The sequence below is a fragment of the Culex quinquefasciatus genome, chromosome 2, assembly GCF_015732765.1.
Source record: "Culex quinquefasciatus strain JHB chromosome 2, VPISU_Cqui_1.0_pri_paternal, whole genome shotgun sequence".
NCBI lineage: Eukaryota > Metazoa > Arthropoda > Insecta > Diptera > Culicidae > Culex > Culex quinquefasciatus.
Genome location: NC_051862.1, coordinates 42,835,709 through 42,852,759, shown reverse-complemented (window position 1 = coordinate 42,852,759; position 17,051 = coordinate 42,835,709). Strand labels below are relative to the sequence as shown.

The following is a 17,051-nucleotide window of genomic DNA, read 5'->3' as shown; positions in this document are numbered from 1 at the left end:
GAAAATGTGAAAAACAGCATTAAAACCTGTGTTTTGCAAATATTTAAAATATAAAAAGACAACAGTTTGAAATTGAAACGTTGCAAATAAAATAAATAAAAGGATTGTTTGAATTTTAATGATAGTTCTTAAAATAGACTAAATTATTACCATATTCAACAGTTTCACTAAAGACTAAAGAGTCGTATGGAAAATTTCCTTCAAAAGCACCTTCCACCGTCAGTTAATAAAAGCAAATCCCCACAGAAAAAAAATCCTACAAATCAAAACAAACCAGCCGGCACTCTTTTAATAACCAGCAGAATCGAGTGAGAACAAACGAGGTACAACCGTGAGGTGGCGCCAATTTCTGTCCAAAGTGCAAAAAAAAACAAAACAAGACTCAAACGAAAATCTCCTAGCGCAATAGAACCTTCGGCAAAATTAACTGAAAAAAGAGAGGGAGGAAACGAAACTGTGAAAAACATGAGTGAGGGCCCCAATCTGGCCAACTGAGAAACTTGGAGAAAATGTAAGAATAAAAAAAAAGTGAAGTAAAAATAAACAGATATGATTGCTGTGATCGCGCGAGAGAAACCGCCGTCGTCGTCGGCTACTTCGATCGGGGTGAGCCGCGAGTGAGGAGCAGCAGTGAGCAGTGAGCGACGCGACGCCGAGCGCGTCGAATGTTTCGAATATTGTGTTGATTTGTTACAGTTTTTCCATCGGGCGGTTTTTTTTTTCTCTCGCTGATTCTTTCTTCGGCTGGTCTATAAATAACATTATAAAACTTCTCCCCCCCTTTACACTTGCTGAGACGACGCGAGAGACAGAGAGCCGTTATTAATGAACGTTTGGGTAAATATCGAATTAATTATTGTTATTGGGGATCGAAGGGGAGTCCATGGATGGGCGAGCGCGAGAAGTGAGCGAGCGCGTGTCCTCACGAAAATGAGGGATGCGAGAGGGATTGTGCTGACTTGTGCAGTTTGATAGGTTCGAAGTTGAAACTCGACTTTTTTAAAATGATTCTTTTAGTAAGTTTAGTTGAGTTTAAAAGAACGTTAGTAACTTAAAAAACAGATCTTGCTAGCAAAAATCAAGGATGACATTGGGTCTAGGGGCTTCTAATGATAACTCATAAGCAGTTTGACGTTCGATTATAACTTCTAAACAATTGTACAGCTCTTCGCAATTTTTTCACGATCTTGAAAAAAAATATTTGAATGAAAATTGGTCCATTGCTTCGTTATATCCTCACGATGCTCAAAATACCGTTATTATGAAAAAAAATGCAATCCGAGATTTTGGGCTCTATCGATTCCTTACACCATAGCGCACCTCTGTGCAAAAAATGAAAACATTCGCTGATGTAGTTTTCGAGATACAGCCCTTATGAGATGTTACACCCGATATTCAACACGAAAACCAAAACAATCTATACAATTTTTGCATTTCAAAGAATATGCAATTCGAGATAATGATGTTTTTTGCTTCATATAACTGTCAAGTATCTCTGGGCCAAGTTTCAGAAGGTTTGCTGATGTAGTTCTCGAGATACAGCCATTTTAAAATGATATTTCCGACTTTTTCTAAGAAAATCTATAAAAACTATAAAATTTCAGCACTTTAAGGAATATGCAATTCGAGATTATGATGAATTTTGCTTCATAAGACTGTCAATCATCTTTGGGCCAATTTTCAGAAGGTTTGCTGATGTAGTTCTCGAGATACAACCATTTTAAAATGTTATTTCCGACTTTTTCTAAGAGTTTCTTGGCCCAGAGATACTTGGCAGTCTTATGAAGCAAAATTCATCATTATCTCGAATTGCATATTTTTAAAAAAGGTTTAAATTTTATAGTTTTATAGATGTTCTAAGAAAAAGTCGAAAATAACATTTTAAAATGGCTGTATCTCGAGAACTACATCAGCAAACCTTCTGAAACTTAGCCCAGAGATACTTGACAGTCTTATGAAGCATAATTCATCATTATCTCGAATTGCATATTCTTTAAAAAGCTGAAATTTTATAGTTTTTATAGATTTTCTTAGAAAAAGTCGGAAATCACATTTTAAAATGGCTGTATCTCGAGAACTACATCAGCAAACCTTCTGAAACTTAGCCCAGAGATACTTGACATCATTATCTCGAATTGCATATTCTTTAAAGTGCTGAAATTTTATAGTTTTTATAGATTTTCTTAGAAAAAGTCGGAAATCACATTTTAAAATGGCTATATTCCGAGAACTACATCAGCAAACCTTCTGAAACTTGGTCAAGAAATACTTGGAAGTATTGTGAAGCAAAATTCATCATTATCTCGAATTGCATATTCTTTAAAATGCTGAAATTTTATAGTTTATTAATTTTATGTTTATTCTATTTTTACTGAATAATAATTTCAATTTCGTTACAAATCATGTTATTTTTGCCTATTGATTAAACATTTTGATTTTGAAATGGGAGATGAAAAATTTAAATATTAAACTTTTACTAATAAAGTCGGAAAAGCAGTTCAAGAAATGAAAATACGCATGTACTACATTTTGTTTCAAAATTCATACCAGGTGAATACTTTTTTGAAAAGAAGTTTTTGTGTCACGTACAAATTTAGTGAAGATTTTATTTAGTTTATGAAAAAATAATTAATAATGAAACATTAAAAAATAGTTTCTGTGATTTTAAAATCAGATTTTCAAAGTTTTTTTTTAATTTCACGTTCCGCGAAATTTGCGTGAAATTTGGTGTTCTAAAATTGAGGTCCCCGTGAAATTTGCAATTTTTGAGCGTGAAAAATCACTAATCCTAGAAGTACCGCTAAAAAATATGCAAAATATTAATGAATCTATTAAATAAAATTAAGTTTCATTTCTTTCCAATCAGCGTTCCAAAATTGAAAATTGGCAAAATTTATATAATGTATAATAACGTTATGATTCGAAATCCGGACACTTAGTAGCATATCATTTTTGTTATAGTTGGCAAAAAATCATTTAATAAGTTGGAAATGTAGAAATATCATGAGGATGTAGTATAAACAATCAGTTTCAAGAAAATGCATGCAAAATATTTCTATTCTAACAATTTTTCATCAGAATTTTAAAATAAAAATGGCTTGTTGTGCTTCGAATCCCGGACACTGATAAAAGCTGATTCGAAATCCGGACACTTTTGCTTCGAATTCCGGACACTCGATTTTACTTATAAATCGCACAAATTTGAACTGAAATAGTTTTGAATCAATTCTTGAGCTTTTTTAAATGTTCTATAAGCTATCATTTTGTTGCATATGTTTATTGGATCTTTTCAAACCAAAACAATAAACTCTAGAATTGTACATTTTTTTTTATGAAAATTTAGAATTTTCATCAGTTATAATTATTTTTGTCCTCCCTGATTTTGCGGGAAACTTCTGACAAAAACTGGGACAAAATTTGCGATGGCCTAAACAATTTTAAAAAATAAATCTATTCGCCTTTTTCAACCATTTGATCTGTTGTTTTTTAAAAACATTTTGTAATTCAACCTTAAGTCTTTCGACTTTTAGGCATTCGACCATTATTTGACTATTTGGGCAAACGAAAATCTCACATTCTTTAATATTTCTCAGTCCCAGATGAGAGTTGTAAATTCCTCCTTGACCTGAATCATTCCTTTTCAGCTTAGAAAATGAAATTGAGTTTGTGTTCGTTTAGAAAAAAAACTAAACTCAAATGTCCACGAGAGAGAATTTCAAAACTTAAAAAAATCTTTTTGATTCTTAAATGTTGAATTATAAGTAAATCATTTCATTCCATTTTTTTCATGTCCAACAGATCATTACTTTTGAAAAGTTCTGGTTTTAGAACTTCACTTTTTTTAATTTTACCATCTCAATTTCCTTCGAGTGACTTATCCGCCATATCACTTGCACCCATGCACAAAGATAATTCAAATAGACAAGCCACCACCCTCTCAATCCATTGATCTCCGATAAGTTAATTGACCCTCTAAGCACAACACCAATTTTCTAATCCACTCAGCTACGGCAGCAACAACAGACACTATCCTTCCCGATGAATCTCGCGCGATAAGCGCGACGTGAGCTTCTTCACAACCTTCTGATACCAGACACCAACTCATGCTCGATCAACTGATTAACTGTTTTATTGCTTTATCTCTTTGCGGTCTACATTACTGCAGCGTCTTCAAGCTGTGATCGAACAGGTGCAGTCCCATGTCCCGGGTGACCGTGTCCAGGTTAATGAGCCCGTTCACGATGTGAATGTACCCGGTGAGCTTGCGCACCGATCCACTTCTCCGCTTGATCAGCTGCCGATCCAGAAAGTGGGCCGCGTCCGGATCGTACCCCCTGGCGGCTTCCGCCGCAACCGAGGCCTTCTGGTGAATCGCGTGGGCCATCTCGGCAACGCGCTTCTCCTCGCCCAGCGCCATTTGCAGCGAACCCAGCTCGTCGGTCATCCTGGGGTGATCGTTCACCCGGAACAGGTAGCTTTCGTCCAGCTGACCCGGAAATCCTCGCCGGCTTTGATATTGGAGTAGGGCGATCGCATCGGCCCAAGCTTGGTCGGCGATTTCCCGGTAGAGCTGCTCGAAGCCGGGCCGATCGCGGTGGTACCGGTCAAAGTCCGCCGCCAGGAAGAGAAAGTCAAAGTTCTGACTCAGCAGCTGCGTCGTCATGTTGGTGATGTCCCGCTGGATGTACTTATAGCCGGAGAACTGCGCCGTGTAGGGGCCTGCGCGGAGGTGGTCATTGGAGTTAACATAACCTCAAAATTGACCCATGGTGGTGCCTTACCGACTTCGGCGGAACGCCGTTGACCGCTAACGGACACCGCTAGGGTGGCTCCCACAATAACTAGTACGGAGAAAAGATTCATAACTTTTTTTGTGAACACAATTTAAGAATACTGTTGCCACGGTGAAGGTCTCGGACGGAATGAGCACTTCCGTCGACGGACAATGTTGCTTTATTGCCGAAAAAGAGAAGGTACAGCGCTGCTTATCAGCTACTTCGGGGTGGTTGATTCAATAAATTGATAGTAGAAACGACGTTCTCTTTATCTGATTGAAGAGTGGCGACGTCCCTCGAAGTCGCCGTCTTCAGCTACAGAGTAAGCAGGAGAATTTGCAATCAGCTGTTCCCATTTCGAAACTATTGTATCAAGCTTTTGCTTCTTTATTTGTCTCACAACCCCTCAAACTGCTCCCTGTAAACCTTGGCAAAGCACTGGTGCATCCGGTAAGGCCGTTCGCACTTCCCCAATCTTATCCCGCTGCCACCCTCCCCCATCTCCGTCGCCAACATCCACCGGAAGCACCGTTCCGCGCCGTCCCGAAACCGCGTCTCGTTCCGTCCCCCGCCAAACTGCGCGTAAACCCGGCCCAAATCGGCCCCCTCCCGGTCCGAGTACAGCCCGCTGACGATGCCCAAGCACCGGTGGAAGCAGTGCGTCCGGTGCTCGTCCGGATAGAGGTGCTCTCGGAGCAGTGCCCGCTGGCGGACCGGGACCTCCGCAAGGTCCATGCACAGCTCCTCGAAGCGGCGGAATTGCTCCGGGGAGTGCGGGGCCCAGGCGGAGCTTGGGAGCAACTGTGCCTGGAGAAACGATTTGAAGTAGGCTGGGAGTTGGAACACAAGAGATTTGTTGGAATACCTGAAGAGCTAGAACGATCACAGCAAGCTGTGGGATCACCATGACGACTGAGGGTCGATTGACAGATTTGGGGGTTATTTATAGCATTTTTTGCGATGTTATACGGTGTTTGAACAAATTCTAAGGATTAGGTAAACAGAGCACTCAACAAGTTATTTATATTTGTTTTGTACTTAAATTATTTCCAAAGGCGACTGCATTTTGGTTGTCGGTTGCAATTCTTGAAATCATGAACGAACTGCACACAAGAAGGTTGCTTAACCTCATAGACAGTTGACTCGTCATATTGTGTCGAAACGGAGGAATCAAGTTAATTAATGCGATTTTTGCTTTTCTCCAGCTTTTCGCAATTTTTTGCGGTTTTTAATTTGTTTTTTTTTTTTTTATTTTGACAAACTTTGTCGATCGAATGCTTTTGTCCAAATAAGCCATTTTCCATCATTTTTTTCCATGTTAACTGCTATAAAAACATTCGAAAATTCATATCTTGAAAATCTTGAATTTTCTGATCGATTTGATTTCTTCATCAAAGTTGTAGGTTGTGATTAGAACTTTTTTTTTCAACAGAGTACATAAAAAAATTGAGGGGCTAAAACCTTATTTCCCAAAAAATTTAATTTCCATTGAAAAACTTTATATTATTTAAAATTAACTGTTTTCAAGTTGTTGTCATTTTAAAAGCGTTTGTTTATTTTTTTAAATAGTGTTTATATTGACTGTCTCTGACAAAATATTTTCAAATTTTCAAAGACATTTTTTGTTTTACCATTGTTGATCCTTGATTACTTTAATATGGGCTAAAAAAGTATGAAAATTAGAAAAAAATATAATTCTAAAACTAAAAAAAAACTGAGCTTACAAGCCTTATTTTCGAACAAAAAGGAAAAAGTATCAGATCATTACTAGGGCTCAGTGATGAACGAATCTTCTTAAAAAGAAAATCTGTTGACTCTCATCAAGAGAAAAAAAAACCTCCCGAAAAGAACCATGGCTCTCCTCTCTCGCGCACGACGATTGGTTAAAAGAGAATCGAATCACACAAAAAATCAATGAGATTCACAAAACATCTTCAACTGGTTGATTTTTTTCGAAGAGTTTGGGAGCGATTTTCTTTTGCGTGATTTGGCTCTTCTCGCTTTCGCGGATGCAAACAAAAAAGTTTGTTTTTTTGCGATTTTGTAACATCTCTGATAAGATTAACAACATTCCACGACTTCGTGGTAAATACCGTAAAACGAGGTGACTTTGAAAGTTAATTAAAATGCGTACGGAATGGTTTAGAATCATACTGACCGTGGCAGAGAAGTGTTCAAAGTTCCTCAAGAAGAACTTTTCATAAAATTTTGAAGAGTTTAAAAAGTTATTTAAGTTATTTGTTGATGAAAGTCATTATTTTAAACTTCTCAAAGTGATTTTCATGATTCATGAACATGATTTTGAATCGGAAAACGGAATGCATTATCAAATTTTTTAGACAATTTTCCACTAGGAAAAGGTTAAAAAAGTTTGTAAATAATTAATAATATGCGTTTTTGAAACACAATTTAAATTAAAATCCAAATTAATAGGCAATTTCAGTTGAACAAATTTCATGTAAAATCTGAAAACTTTTCATTCGTGCTTCGAATTCAGTATAAAATGCAATATAAATCAATATTTTTATAAGCCAAACTAGTTTTAACAAGTTTCAGACTAAATTCTGACAATTTAACCTAAAATTTGTATGTAATTTGTTAAAAAGCTTATAAACTTAGTTAACTAAATACAAACATTGATTTTTTTTCTTAAGATCTATATCAGCTACTTGCCGCAAAATTGAATAGATTAAATTTGAAATAATGAAAATATTTTTAAATTATTGATAATTTACAATAAAATGAATAGAAATAACAAGCCATAGTCTTAACATTTAAAACAAAAAAGTGTCTTAAAAAGCATGTTACACTCGTCCAGCTGTTTTGCAATCATTATTTTAAAACTAACTTAATCCACCTACGTGGTTGATGCCTTCCTCACTTTTTACCAACAATGGGTAATATGAGTGGTTTGGACACATATTTCAGCTATTTTTTTAGATCCAGAAAAATACGAACACACATATAACTTCAATAATCATAACTCGAGACAAGGTTGCCAGATCAACAATGTTGTGAGCTCGTTAGAAAGGTTTTTCGATTACCTAACCAACGATGGGTCAGATGATGGATCCGGACATCCTTTACATACATTTAAGTGGGATCCGGCTTCAAAAAAGGGAATTAATATCACTTAAGTGGACATATCTCGAGACAGGGTTGCCAGATCTGCAATGTTTTGAACTCGTTGGAAAGGTTTTTCGATTACTTAACCAACTATGGGTCGGATGGTTGATCCGGACATAGTTTACATACATTTAAGTGGGATCCGGCTTCCAAAAAGTACATAAATATTACTTAAGTGGCCATATCTCCAGACAGGGTTGCCAGATCTTCAATGTTTTGGACTCGTTGGATAGGTTTTTTGATAACCTAACCAACGATGGGTTGGATGATGGATCCGGACATAGTTTTCATGCTTATAAGTGAGATCCGGATAAATGTGAAAATACATTTTTATATATAACTTTTGAACTACTTATCGAAACTTCAAACAATTCAATAGCGATGTATGGGACCCTAAACCAAGTCGAATGCAACCGGTTTGATCAAAATCGGTCCAGCCAGTGCTGAGAAAACTTGGCAAGAATTTTGAACACATACATACATACACACACACACACACATACACACACACACATACACACACACACACACACACACACACAGACATTTGTTCAGTTTTTGATTCTGAGTCGATAGGTATACATGAATATAGGTCTACGAGCTGTTTTTCAAAAGTTCAATTTTCGAGCAGGATTATAGCCTTACCTCAGTGAGGAAAGCAAAAAAAAATAGGATCAGACAAAATCAAAAAAAAAGCGTGAAAAACTTTTTGTGGCAAACTCAAACATACTACAAATGATTCTAAACGCAGGGGAATGCATCTTAAAAAAAATTTGGCTGGTTGTACTTAAATTTACAACTAAATTTTGATTTTTTTTTTTTTTTCATATTTTTTGCCTCCTAATTTTACGCGCCGATTTAGGAAGGGAGGGGGCGAAAACTTTTAAAAATATGTGTACCTGCTTAATAACAAACAATAAATCAAACACACCAAAAAAAAAATTAGCTGATTTTTTTTAAGCAGTTGAAAAAGAACATTTTCAAAAATATTTGTCAAAAAATAAAGAAATAAATAACTTTATTCAAACATTATCGAAAGGAAACGTAAAATTTATTAAAAATAGCGTCGAACAAATAACGTGAGGATAATTTTAAAAAGTTCCAAGTACAATACATGTTTCAAGAAAATGTCAAAGGCATTGTAAAATGCTTTGTAATTTTCTGGAACAATCAAAAACAAATGTAAAAAACTACTATGAATGGAATTTCGCCAAAACTCTTTTTAAATACTCAAATTGCCCTTTTGATGAAAATTATTAAGATAATCATAACTTGATTTCACTTATTTTTTGTGAATCTTTTGTTTAGGATGTGCTTCGCTTTGAAATTACTGCTTATAAAATTTCTAAAATCTCAAAAATGTAATTTTAGCTGAATTGTAAATTCAATTTTTGAAAATTCTGCAAATTCAAAAAAAAAATGCATTGAATATTCAAGCTTGAAATAATTTTTTCATTGACCTTATTTGGAATAAATAATTTTTTAAACATATTTTTCTTAAAGTTTTTGCATTCTTTGAACACAACTTTGAAAAAGAATTCTTCAGTTGAGTTCTTGTTTTTTTAACATTTTAACAAATAATGATTTAATTGAATTCTTGAAATTTTAAATTTTGACGCATGTGCAGTTGTGGATCCGCAGCAGTTTTTGTTTTGTTGAATTTCAACACGGAATAGTGTAAATGATCCTTAAAATTTGACATTTCTCATTATCACAAATCAAGTCTAATTTGACATATTTTGAGCCGATTTTTCTCACTGGGTTTTTGGTTTGAGCACACACGAAAAGTGCTCTAAATCAATTTTTAGCATAAATCTAAAATTAAAAGCAAGACATAAATCTAAAATTTTCAAACCATTTAAGTTTTATTTTTTATTCAAACCTTAATCTTTGATATGATCCTTCCACGCCCTCATTCCACATCGAAACTGCAAATAACTCTTCCTACAATAATCTTCCCCGTACTGCTCCGGCTGAACCTCTCCAGCACATCTTCCAAACGCTTCCCTGTACTGCTCGACACCAGTCTTCCCTTGGGCCTGCCTCACTGCCATATCCAAATTCCACCCAGCTTCATCGTCGTACATTCCGGACACAATCCCACCACACCGGATCATACAGGTCATATCCTGTCCATCGTCGTCACTGAACTGCATTCTGGAGAACCGCTCACGAACTTCCGCCGAAGTGCGCAGCAGCTTGAAGCAAGTTTGCGCAATTTTCACCTTTTGCTCCTTGGAGATTGGCTCGTCTGCGAGCGAGTTGGGTATGATCTGGAAAGGTTCATGGTTGAAAATGTGCTTTCAGAAGGTTTCTGGATCCTTACCAAAGCGATCGCAAGTAAAATGGGTGCGCAGAACTTCATCGTACGACTATTGATTACGGACTGACCTAGAGAAAGATTCTGAGTCCAGAGTTTGTTTTTCGTCAAAAGGTTATCAAGTGACCCGGTTCAACCAGAAGTGAGGGATGCTGCTCTGTCTCCCCATTTGTTCAATAAATTTAGCATCAAACGTAACTTGAAGAAAAAGTTACGACCCCAAATGGCTTACGGAAACATCTGAACCGACCTCCGTTAAGCTCCTTTCGCACCTGTACGTACCCACTTCCGTCAACAGCACATTTGTACGGAAAATAATACGTTTCGTGACTTTGAGACCAAATTTTGCGATCTGAGTTGAGTTTTGACCACCGAATCGGAATCCAAGTCCAGATTTGCACGTTAAAGTGACAATTTCGAGCTACGTCCTCTTGAAAACATTTCTGGAGTTTGTTTTTTTGAAAAGGTCCAATAAACCAAATTTTCAGTTTTTGCTTTTTAGGTTATTTTTAATACTCCTGACTCAAAAACAGCCTAAAAGTAAAACAGGAAATTTGGTTTATTGGACCTTTAAAAAAAAACTCCAGAATTGAGTAAGCGGTTATCGATTTGATTTTGAATTGATTCGGTTACGAGAATGGTTCTGGCTGTTTATGCAAAATTGATAAGGGCGGTCACGGAATGGCTTTCTAATGAAATCTGGTAGAATCATGAGTCACTAAAAATTTGAAAAGTAATCTTATTCAAATTGAGGTTCGAAAGTATCATTATTTCATGAGAAAATGAATATTTAAAAGACCGTTCACACTATTCGTATCTGTTCTCAATTGCTTTAAAAAATGTTTATTAAGATTGACTTAATTTCTTATGCACAAACTAACCAATAGACGTTGTACTTGCATTTTATAGTAAATCTAGTTTGGTTATGCTAATACAAACTAATTTCAGGTTTCTTGGATCCTATGTTTTTCGAGATTCGTTGTTGATGACGTTGCTGTTTGATTTCATTTTGTTACCTATAAATCCATTATTTGCTTGTAAATATTCGAGAATTACTGGAAATGCGAGAAGTATACCTTGATATAACCTTGACTCTGTTGAGATAAATTCCATTGATTCTAGAATTCCATGAAAGTTTAAAAGCAAAAATAAAAAAAAATGTGAGATCGTATCAAACCCCAAACTTGCCCCAAACCTTACCATCAGTTAAAAGCCAGCAAGTCTACAATGAAGTTTTCTACGATCACAGTACATGTCCTGGTGAGAGGTTCTCAATAGCAACGGGTTGACATCCCACCTTATCTTAGCGTCACTTGCAGCTCATTGTCGATTCTAAACCCTGAAAACTACGCTAGAGTTTTTTTTTCTCAAAATGTTATCAATTGACTAGAAATGAAAGATCTTCTTTAAACTAGCCAATAATTTATTCTTCATTTTCATTCTGACCTTCAAGATTCAACCAGATCCAACAAAGCTAAGGAAATATCTGACCCAACCTACGTTAAGCCCCTCCCGCACCATTCCGCACTCACTTCCGTCACCCCCGTCGATCTACCCCGAAAACAGCAGATAACACTTGACGTGCAGAAAGCCCTTCTTGCAATGGTCACTGCCGTAATCCTCCGGCCTGATCGCTGCAGCACACTGTTCATACGCACTCCGCAACGCCTCGAAAGCGTCACTTCCCCGTTGGGCGGTGCCCTGCTCCAACCGAACTCCCGCCCCGTCGTCGTATATCCCGCGCAGAATCGCCCCGCATCGGACTATGCAGTGAGTGTTCGGGTCATCGTCCGCATAGCTCCGCTCGAATCGCTCGCGAGCTTCGGCGCTGATCCGGAGCAGTTTGTAGCACAGCTGGATGGCGTTGCTCCAGTCTGGAAGCGGATGCTGGCTCGACAGCTCGAACAGCTGGAATTGAGTCGATGGGTTTTGGGAAGTCTGTTTCGAAGGGTTTTTTTTTTGCTTACGGATGCTGCAATCAGCAGGGTAAGAGTTAAGAAGTGCATTGCTCGGAGGACTCAGTTGGACTGAACCAGTTACGCGACGGTCAAATGATGCATGGCTAACTCTTCTTGCAGTAATCATCTCCGTACTGTACCGGCTCGATTTTCGCAGCGCACGTTAGATACCTTCTCCGAACGCCCACAAATCCAGCCGAGTCAACATTTTCGTAACCTTGCCAAGGCAAATACCAGCAAAGACTTCATCTTGGTACTTTTGCCGTTGAACTACGAGCTCAAGAATAGTTTTGATGTCTAGTCTAGTCAACAAATTGATAAGAGTCTCATTCTAATTCCGATGATTGCCGAATTCCAGTTGATTGAACAAAATATGTCTCAATTTGATCGATATAAAAGACCGTTTATTCAACTCTTAAGTTACGCTGATCCCACTTTGCAAAAAGCACTCGTAAAGCTTGGAGCTCTTCTTGCAGTAGTCGTCTCCGTACTGGTCCGCCACGATCGTCCCAGCGCACTCCAGATAGTGCCGCTTGAACTCCTGGAAAACGGCCGCAGTTTCCCCTTTGCCCCACCAAGCCTCCAGCCGCTCCATGCTGATTCCCGTCTCGTCGTCGTACAGCCCGGTGATGATGCCGCCGCACCGGGTAATGCAGTGTGACTCCGGATCCGGACTGAACTGGTCCTGGCCGTGACGGGCGCGAGCTTCCGGACTGGCGCGCAGCAGTTTGTAGCAAACGTTGGCGATTTCTGCCCAGTTTGGTTCCTTGGAGGTAGCGGTGGAGAGTGCGATGATCTGCGAAGTCAAGTTGAGAGTGTTGGGATTCGAAGTAGGGTAGAAAATTTACTTACCAAGGCAAGTGCCAGCAGGGTGATCGGTGAGAAGTTCATCGTGGAACTTTTACAGTTGAACTATCATGTCTGTAATGGTTGGACTGCATTTTATAATGAAACTTAGCCTATCGATTGATTGTGCATTACACTAGTAGTTGATATAAACTAATCTCAGTTTTACTGTTATCAACAATGATCAACAATGACGTTGTTCTTTGATTTCCGTAAATTCAGATGCTTCGAAGAATTCTTCATCTTAAACGTTAATTTATTATTCCTCTCAATACGGAAAGTATTCCTTTGTAACTTTTTGATTATATGAATGTGGAATAGTGTGAGTGGACCTTTAACCTAATAAAAACAATAATTGAAAGAGATTCAGCTAATCCATCTCAAATGTGTACACATTCTGTGAATAGTCTGACTGCTGCAAGAAAAGCGCCAATTTTTGGATTGTTTCTATGACAACGTTAAGGGACAACGGGAGGTGTGAATCGACCTTAATCCAACAAATAAACAAACCATTCACGTAGTCTATTTATTTCATAAATTCTTCAGAATCCACCTCCCACAACCCTCACTCCACCTTCTTGATGTACTTCCGCCAGGCCGCCCACGAGCACGTAAACAGCCGGAAGCTCTTCTTGCAGTAGTCGTCGCCGTACTCCTCCGGCGTAACGCCGGCCGCACACGTCTCGAACGCCGCCCTATACTCCTCGAAGCCTTGCTTTCCCTTGGCCAGCGCGGCCGCCGCCTCCATGCTTGTCCCCGTCTCATCGTCGTACAGCCCGGAGATGATGCCGCCGCACCGGATCAGACAGTGCGTTTCCGGCTCGTCGTCGTACTGCTTGCGGTCGACGCGTTCGCGCACTTCCGGACTGGAGCGCAGCAGGTTGTAACAGGTCCGGCGGATTTTTACCCAGTCGTCCTCGGAGCGAGGGAGCGATGCTCCCAGGGCGAGGGAAATGATCTACGGAAAGGGGTCGCTTAGAGTGGGGTTGAGTTCGGGTTTTGCAGTACTTACAGAGGCAAAGATTAGAAGAGCGATCGCGTAGAACTTCATTGCGGGGCTGTTGACGTTGGACTGATTACTAGGAAGAGCTGCGCTTCTTTATAGGGTCGGATGCACGGAGGTCATCGTCTGAGTCGCGGATTTAAAACAGTTCTTGATAAGGACAGGGTAATGAGATTCTTTTTATTCCACCTTCTTCACATGCTGCACCCAAGCCTTCCAGTCGCACTTGAAGTACAGATAGCTCTTCTTGCACCAATCGTCACCGTAGTCCTCCGGCCCGAATCCCCCGTAGCAATCCTCAGCCGCACTTCTATACTCCGCGAAGCCCGTTTTCCCCTGCGCCTGAACCTCCATCATCTCCATAACCGTTCCACGCTCGTCGTCGTACGTACCGGACACGATCCCGGTGCACCGAATCACGCAGTGCATCGCCTCGTTGGCGTCATCGTCGAACTTTTTCTGCGAAATCAGGTCACGAGCTTCCTGCGGCGTCCGCAGGAGGCGGGAACACAGCTGGTTCGTGCGCTCCCAGTGTTGTTTGTCGTATGGTTTCTGGTCCGCGCCGGAGGCGTGGAAGATCTGTGAAGATACCGTGAAGATCAGAAGGGTTGCTGCCAAGAACTTCATTGCGGGAAGCTTCCGTTGAACTGCGCGACGATTGAACAATTGGTAGTGCATTTATAAGATGGTTCAAGATTGGAATCTCAGTAGTTCAACCTTGAACGCACATCTGGCGATAAGCAGATGCTAGGATTTTTCCACGTATTGATGATCAAACAGTTTACATTTGATGTCCGCGATAAATTAATATTATTAAATATTATTATCGGATTGTACGGGTGCACTGTTTGATCGACCCAAAGAAAAAAAGCAAAAAAAGGTAAACAGAAAAATCACTTTTTTCGATATGAATTTTCAGCCAATATTGGGATGGAATCTCCAAGGATATGATAGAATTTACCATCAGCAACACAATTCACGTGTTTTTTCAGACATTTATCGTTTGAATTGCGGGAAATTTGAAAATCAAAAACCCAAACAATGATTTGTTATGGGCTACCATTTGACAGTTAGTGCTTTTGTTGTGGGCTCTCATTTGACAACCGTGCTAATGTCGAGTAAAAGAAAATCCACCGCGGTTAACCAAATCAAATTATCAAAAGCCCTTCTGACAGAATTCAATGCTTGCTACGATCACGGACCGAAGCGGCTGTTTTGACTGTTGACACAAAAGTCGCTTTCCCATTTTGAACGTTGATGATGGGTGAAATGTGTCATCACGTGCTGTCAACATTTGTTTGATGAAATATTTCATCCGACAATTGCCAAACTGTGAAGGACAAGTTTGAAGAATTGTGATATTCAGGGATGCCACTTGGTTTTTTTAAATGTCTGTAAAAAAGTCTGTGTATGTCTGTGCATTTGTCTAAAATTCAAATATATCAATCCAAAGTCATTGAAATCTATCAGAAATCGCGTTTTTAAGCATTTGAAGTCTAACGAAATAAGTTTCGACAAAAAAGATTACAAAATATTAATTAAATGAAGTTTTTTAAAAGTCTGTGCACCTCAAAAAATGTCTGGCACAAGCTCAAAAGTCTGTGAAACACAGACAAATCTGTGTATCTGGCATCCCTGGTGATATTGTTCTTTTGGCAAATTTTGAACTGACAGATAAACAAACACAAATTTAATCAAAATCGTCATTTATTCCACCAAATCAAGCCACCTGCTCCCCACTTCCCGCCGTCTTCTTCCACTCATGAAAGTGCTTGCGGAAGCACATCAGCGGGATAAACGCCTTGTGGCAGTAACAGTCGACGTCTTCCCCGACCTGCGCCTGACAGCCGTTCACCAGCTCCGTAAACTCCTCCTTGCTCTTGCCCAGGTTGGCCGACTCGAACAGGGCGTCCACCTTCAAGCCCTCCCCATCTTCGTAGTGACCCTGCAGAACTCCGATGCACCGGATGTAGCAGAACGTTTCGTGGTTCTCCGGGTACTCCGACTGGCGGTACTGCTCCAGGGTGTCCGCTGGGACCCGCAGCAACTTGCCGCACGTTTCCTTGTCCTTTTGGTACTGCTGAGCGCCAGCTGCGACGCCATCCAAGATGGCGACGGTCTGGTGGTTTGAATCGCTTAGAAGGCGTTTTGAAAGGGGTGAGTTGATGAACTTACCAGGACCAGGGCTACTGCGATAGTTACGGACACCATGTCTGCTTCACGAATGACTGGCCGAACTACTCCGGGCAAGGATTTATAAGACCTGGTTACGCAACAGAAACACTCTCTTATCGCTTAACTGCTGACCAACTGTTTTTATTGAATCTCTGAATGCATCCTCACAGTAATCAACCTTAATCAGAAGCAACCTTCTTCCTCCACTCGTTAAAGTGCCGCCCAAAACACAGCATCGGCTTGAACGCCTTCCTGCAGTAACACTTCGTATCTTCCTCGCCGTTCTCCGCCTGGCACCCGTTCATCAGCTCGGTGAACTCCTCCCTGCTCTTACCCAAGCTGACCACCTCGTACAAGTTGTCCACCAGCAGGCCCTGCTCGTCGTCGTAGTGACCGTGCAGCATTGCGACGCACCGGATGAAGCAGTACGTGTCGTGGTTCTCCGCGTACTCCGACCGGTCGTACCGCTCGAATATGTCCGCTGGAACGCGCAACAACTTGGCGCAGATTCCCTTCGACTGGCGGTACTTTTGCTTTTGCTCCTCCAGCGAGTTGGCGCCGGCCGGAGCCTGAAAGGAGGGGTTACTTGGATTGACGCTGGTTTACCAGGGTTGTTGACTTACCAGCAGTGCAGCGACTACTGCGATTAGGCGAAGTGACAGCATGTTTGATTCGATATTCCCTAATAAATGAGTAGAACTTTTTTGGAGTGCTCCTTTATAGCTGATTTGTTTTGCAATAGTCACTGATAACCCCAGCATAGAGAGTGCAAAGAAACAGTTCTGCTTGAACACATTCTTATCGCAAGTTGCACTTGCGCTTTGCTGAGGTTCTTAACCTACAAGTGC

General features: G+C 39.9%; 8 protein-coding genes across 15 annotated transcripts in view; 1 reads left to right on the top strand and 7 right to left on the bottom strand.

Annotated features, from left to right (window-relative positions):
* Nucleotides 1–17,051, top strand: part of LOC6043836 (neurogenic protein mastermind) — a 253,670-nt gene that overhangs the window by 154,349 nt on the left and 82,270 nt on the right. For 2 of the 8 annotated variants that reach the window (XM_038253539.1, XM_038253536.1), the window contains exon 2: nt 402–837. The exons of 3 other annotated variants lie outside the window; for them this stretch is intronic. In XM_038253539.1, the coding sequence (XP_038109467.1) occupies nt 826–837 (12 nt within the window). In that variant the 5' untranslated portion in view covers nt 402–825. Of the gene's footprint in view, nt 1–299; nt 838–17,051 lie in introns of all 8 variants that reach the window. 3 more of the 8 variants (XM_038253538.1, XM_038253540.1, XM_038253537.1) reach the window with 2 other exon arrangements.
* Nucleotides 5,088–5,850, bottom strand: LOC6043828. Its single transcript, XM_001861388.2, has 2 exons — nt 5,641–5,850; nt 5,088–5,582 (listed from the first exon to the last, which is right to left on the bottom strand). The coding sequence occupies exons 1-2, from the start codon at nt 5,680–5,682 to the stop codon at nt 5,172–5,174; spliced, it is 453 nt and encodes a 150-aa protein (XP_001861423.2). The 5' UTR covers nt 5,683–5,850; the 3' UTR covers nt 5,088–5,171.
* LOC119766942 lies at nt 9,743–10,302 on the bottom strand. Its single transcript, XM_038253544.1, has 2 exons — nt 10,228–10,302; nt 9,743–10,174 (listed from the first exon to the last, which is right to left on the bottom strand). The coding sequence occupies exons 1-2, from the start codon at nt 10,264–10,266 to the stop codon at nt 9,785–9,787; spliced, it is 429 nt and encodes a 142-aa protein (XP_038109472.1). The 5' UTR covers nt 10,267–10,302; the 3' UTR covers nt 9,743–9,784.
* LOC119766944 lies at nt 11,633–12,257 on the bottom strand. The gene is made up of 2 exons (XM_038253546.1): nt 12,189–12,257; nt 11,633–12,129 (listed from the first exon to the last, which is right to left on the bottom strand). The coding sequence occupies exons 1-2, from the start codon at nt 12,225–12,227 to the stop codon at nt 11,773–11,775; spliced, it is 396 nt and encodes a 131-aa protein (XP_038109474.1). The 5' UTR covers nt 12,228–12,257; the 3' UTR covers nt 11,633–11,772.
* On the bottom strand, nt 12,558–13,483 carry LOC119766943. The gene is made up of 2 exons (XM_038253545.1): nt 13,032–13,483; nt 12,558–12,975 (listed from the first exon to the last, which is right to left on the bottom strand). The coding sequence occupies exons 1-2, from the start codon at nt 13,068–13,070 to the stop codon at nt 12,595–12,597; spliced, it is 420 nt and encodes a 139-aa protein (XP_038109473.1). The 5' UTR covers nt 13,071–13,483; the 3' UTR covers nt 12,558–12,594.
* On the bottom strand, nt 13,533–14,124 carry LOC119766941. Its single transcript, XM_038253543.1, has 2 exons — nt 14,038–14,124; nt 13,533–13,983 (listed from the first exon to the last, which is right to left on the bottom strand). The coding sequence occupies exons 1-2, from the start codon at nt 14,074–14,076 to the stop codon at nt 13,591–13,593; spliced, it is 432 nt and encodes a 143-aa protein (XP_038109471.1). The 5' UTR covers nt 14,077–14,124; the 3' UTR covers nt 13,533–13,590.
* Nucleotides 14,183–14,694, bottom strand: LOC119766940. The gene has a single exon (XM_038253542.1). It carries the CDS (start codon nt 14,653–14,655, stop codon nt 14,209–14,211), a length of 447 nt encoding a protein of 148 aa, XP_038109470.1. The 5' UTR covers nt 14,656–14,694; the 3' UTR covers nt 14,183–14,208.
* Nucleotides 16,317–16,975, bottom strand: LOC6043834 (general odorant-binding protein 99a). Its single transcript, XM_001861394.2, has 2 exons — nt 16,827–16,975; nt 16,317–16,772 (listed from the first exon to the last, which is right to left on the bottom strand). The coding sequence occupies exons 1-2, from the start codon at nt 16,962–16,964 to the stop codon at nt 16,383–16,385; spliced, it is 528 nt and encodes a 175-aa protein (XP_001861429.2). The 5' UTR covers nt 16,965–16,975; the 3' UTR covers nt 16,317–16,382.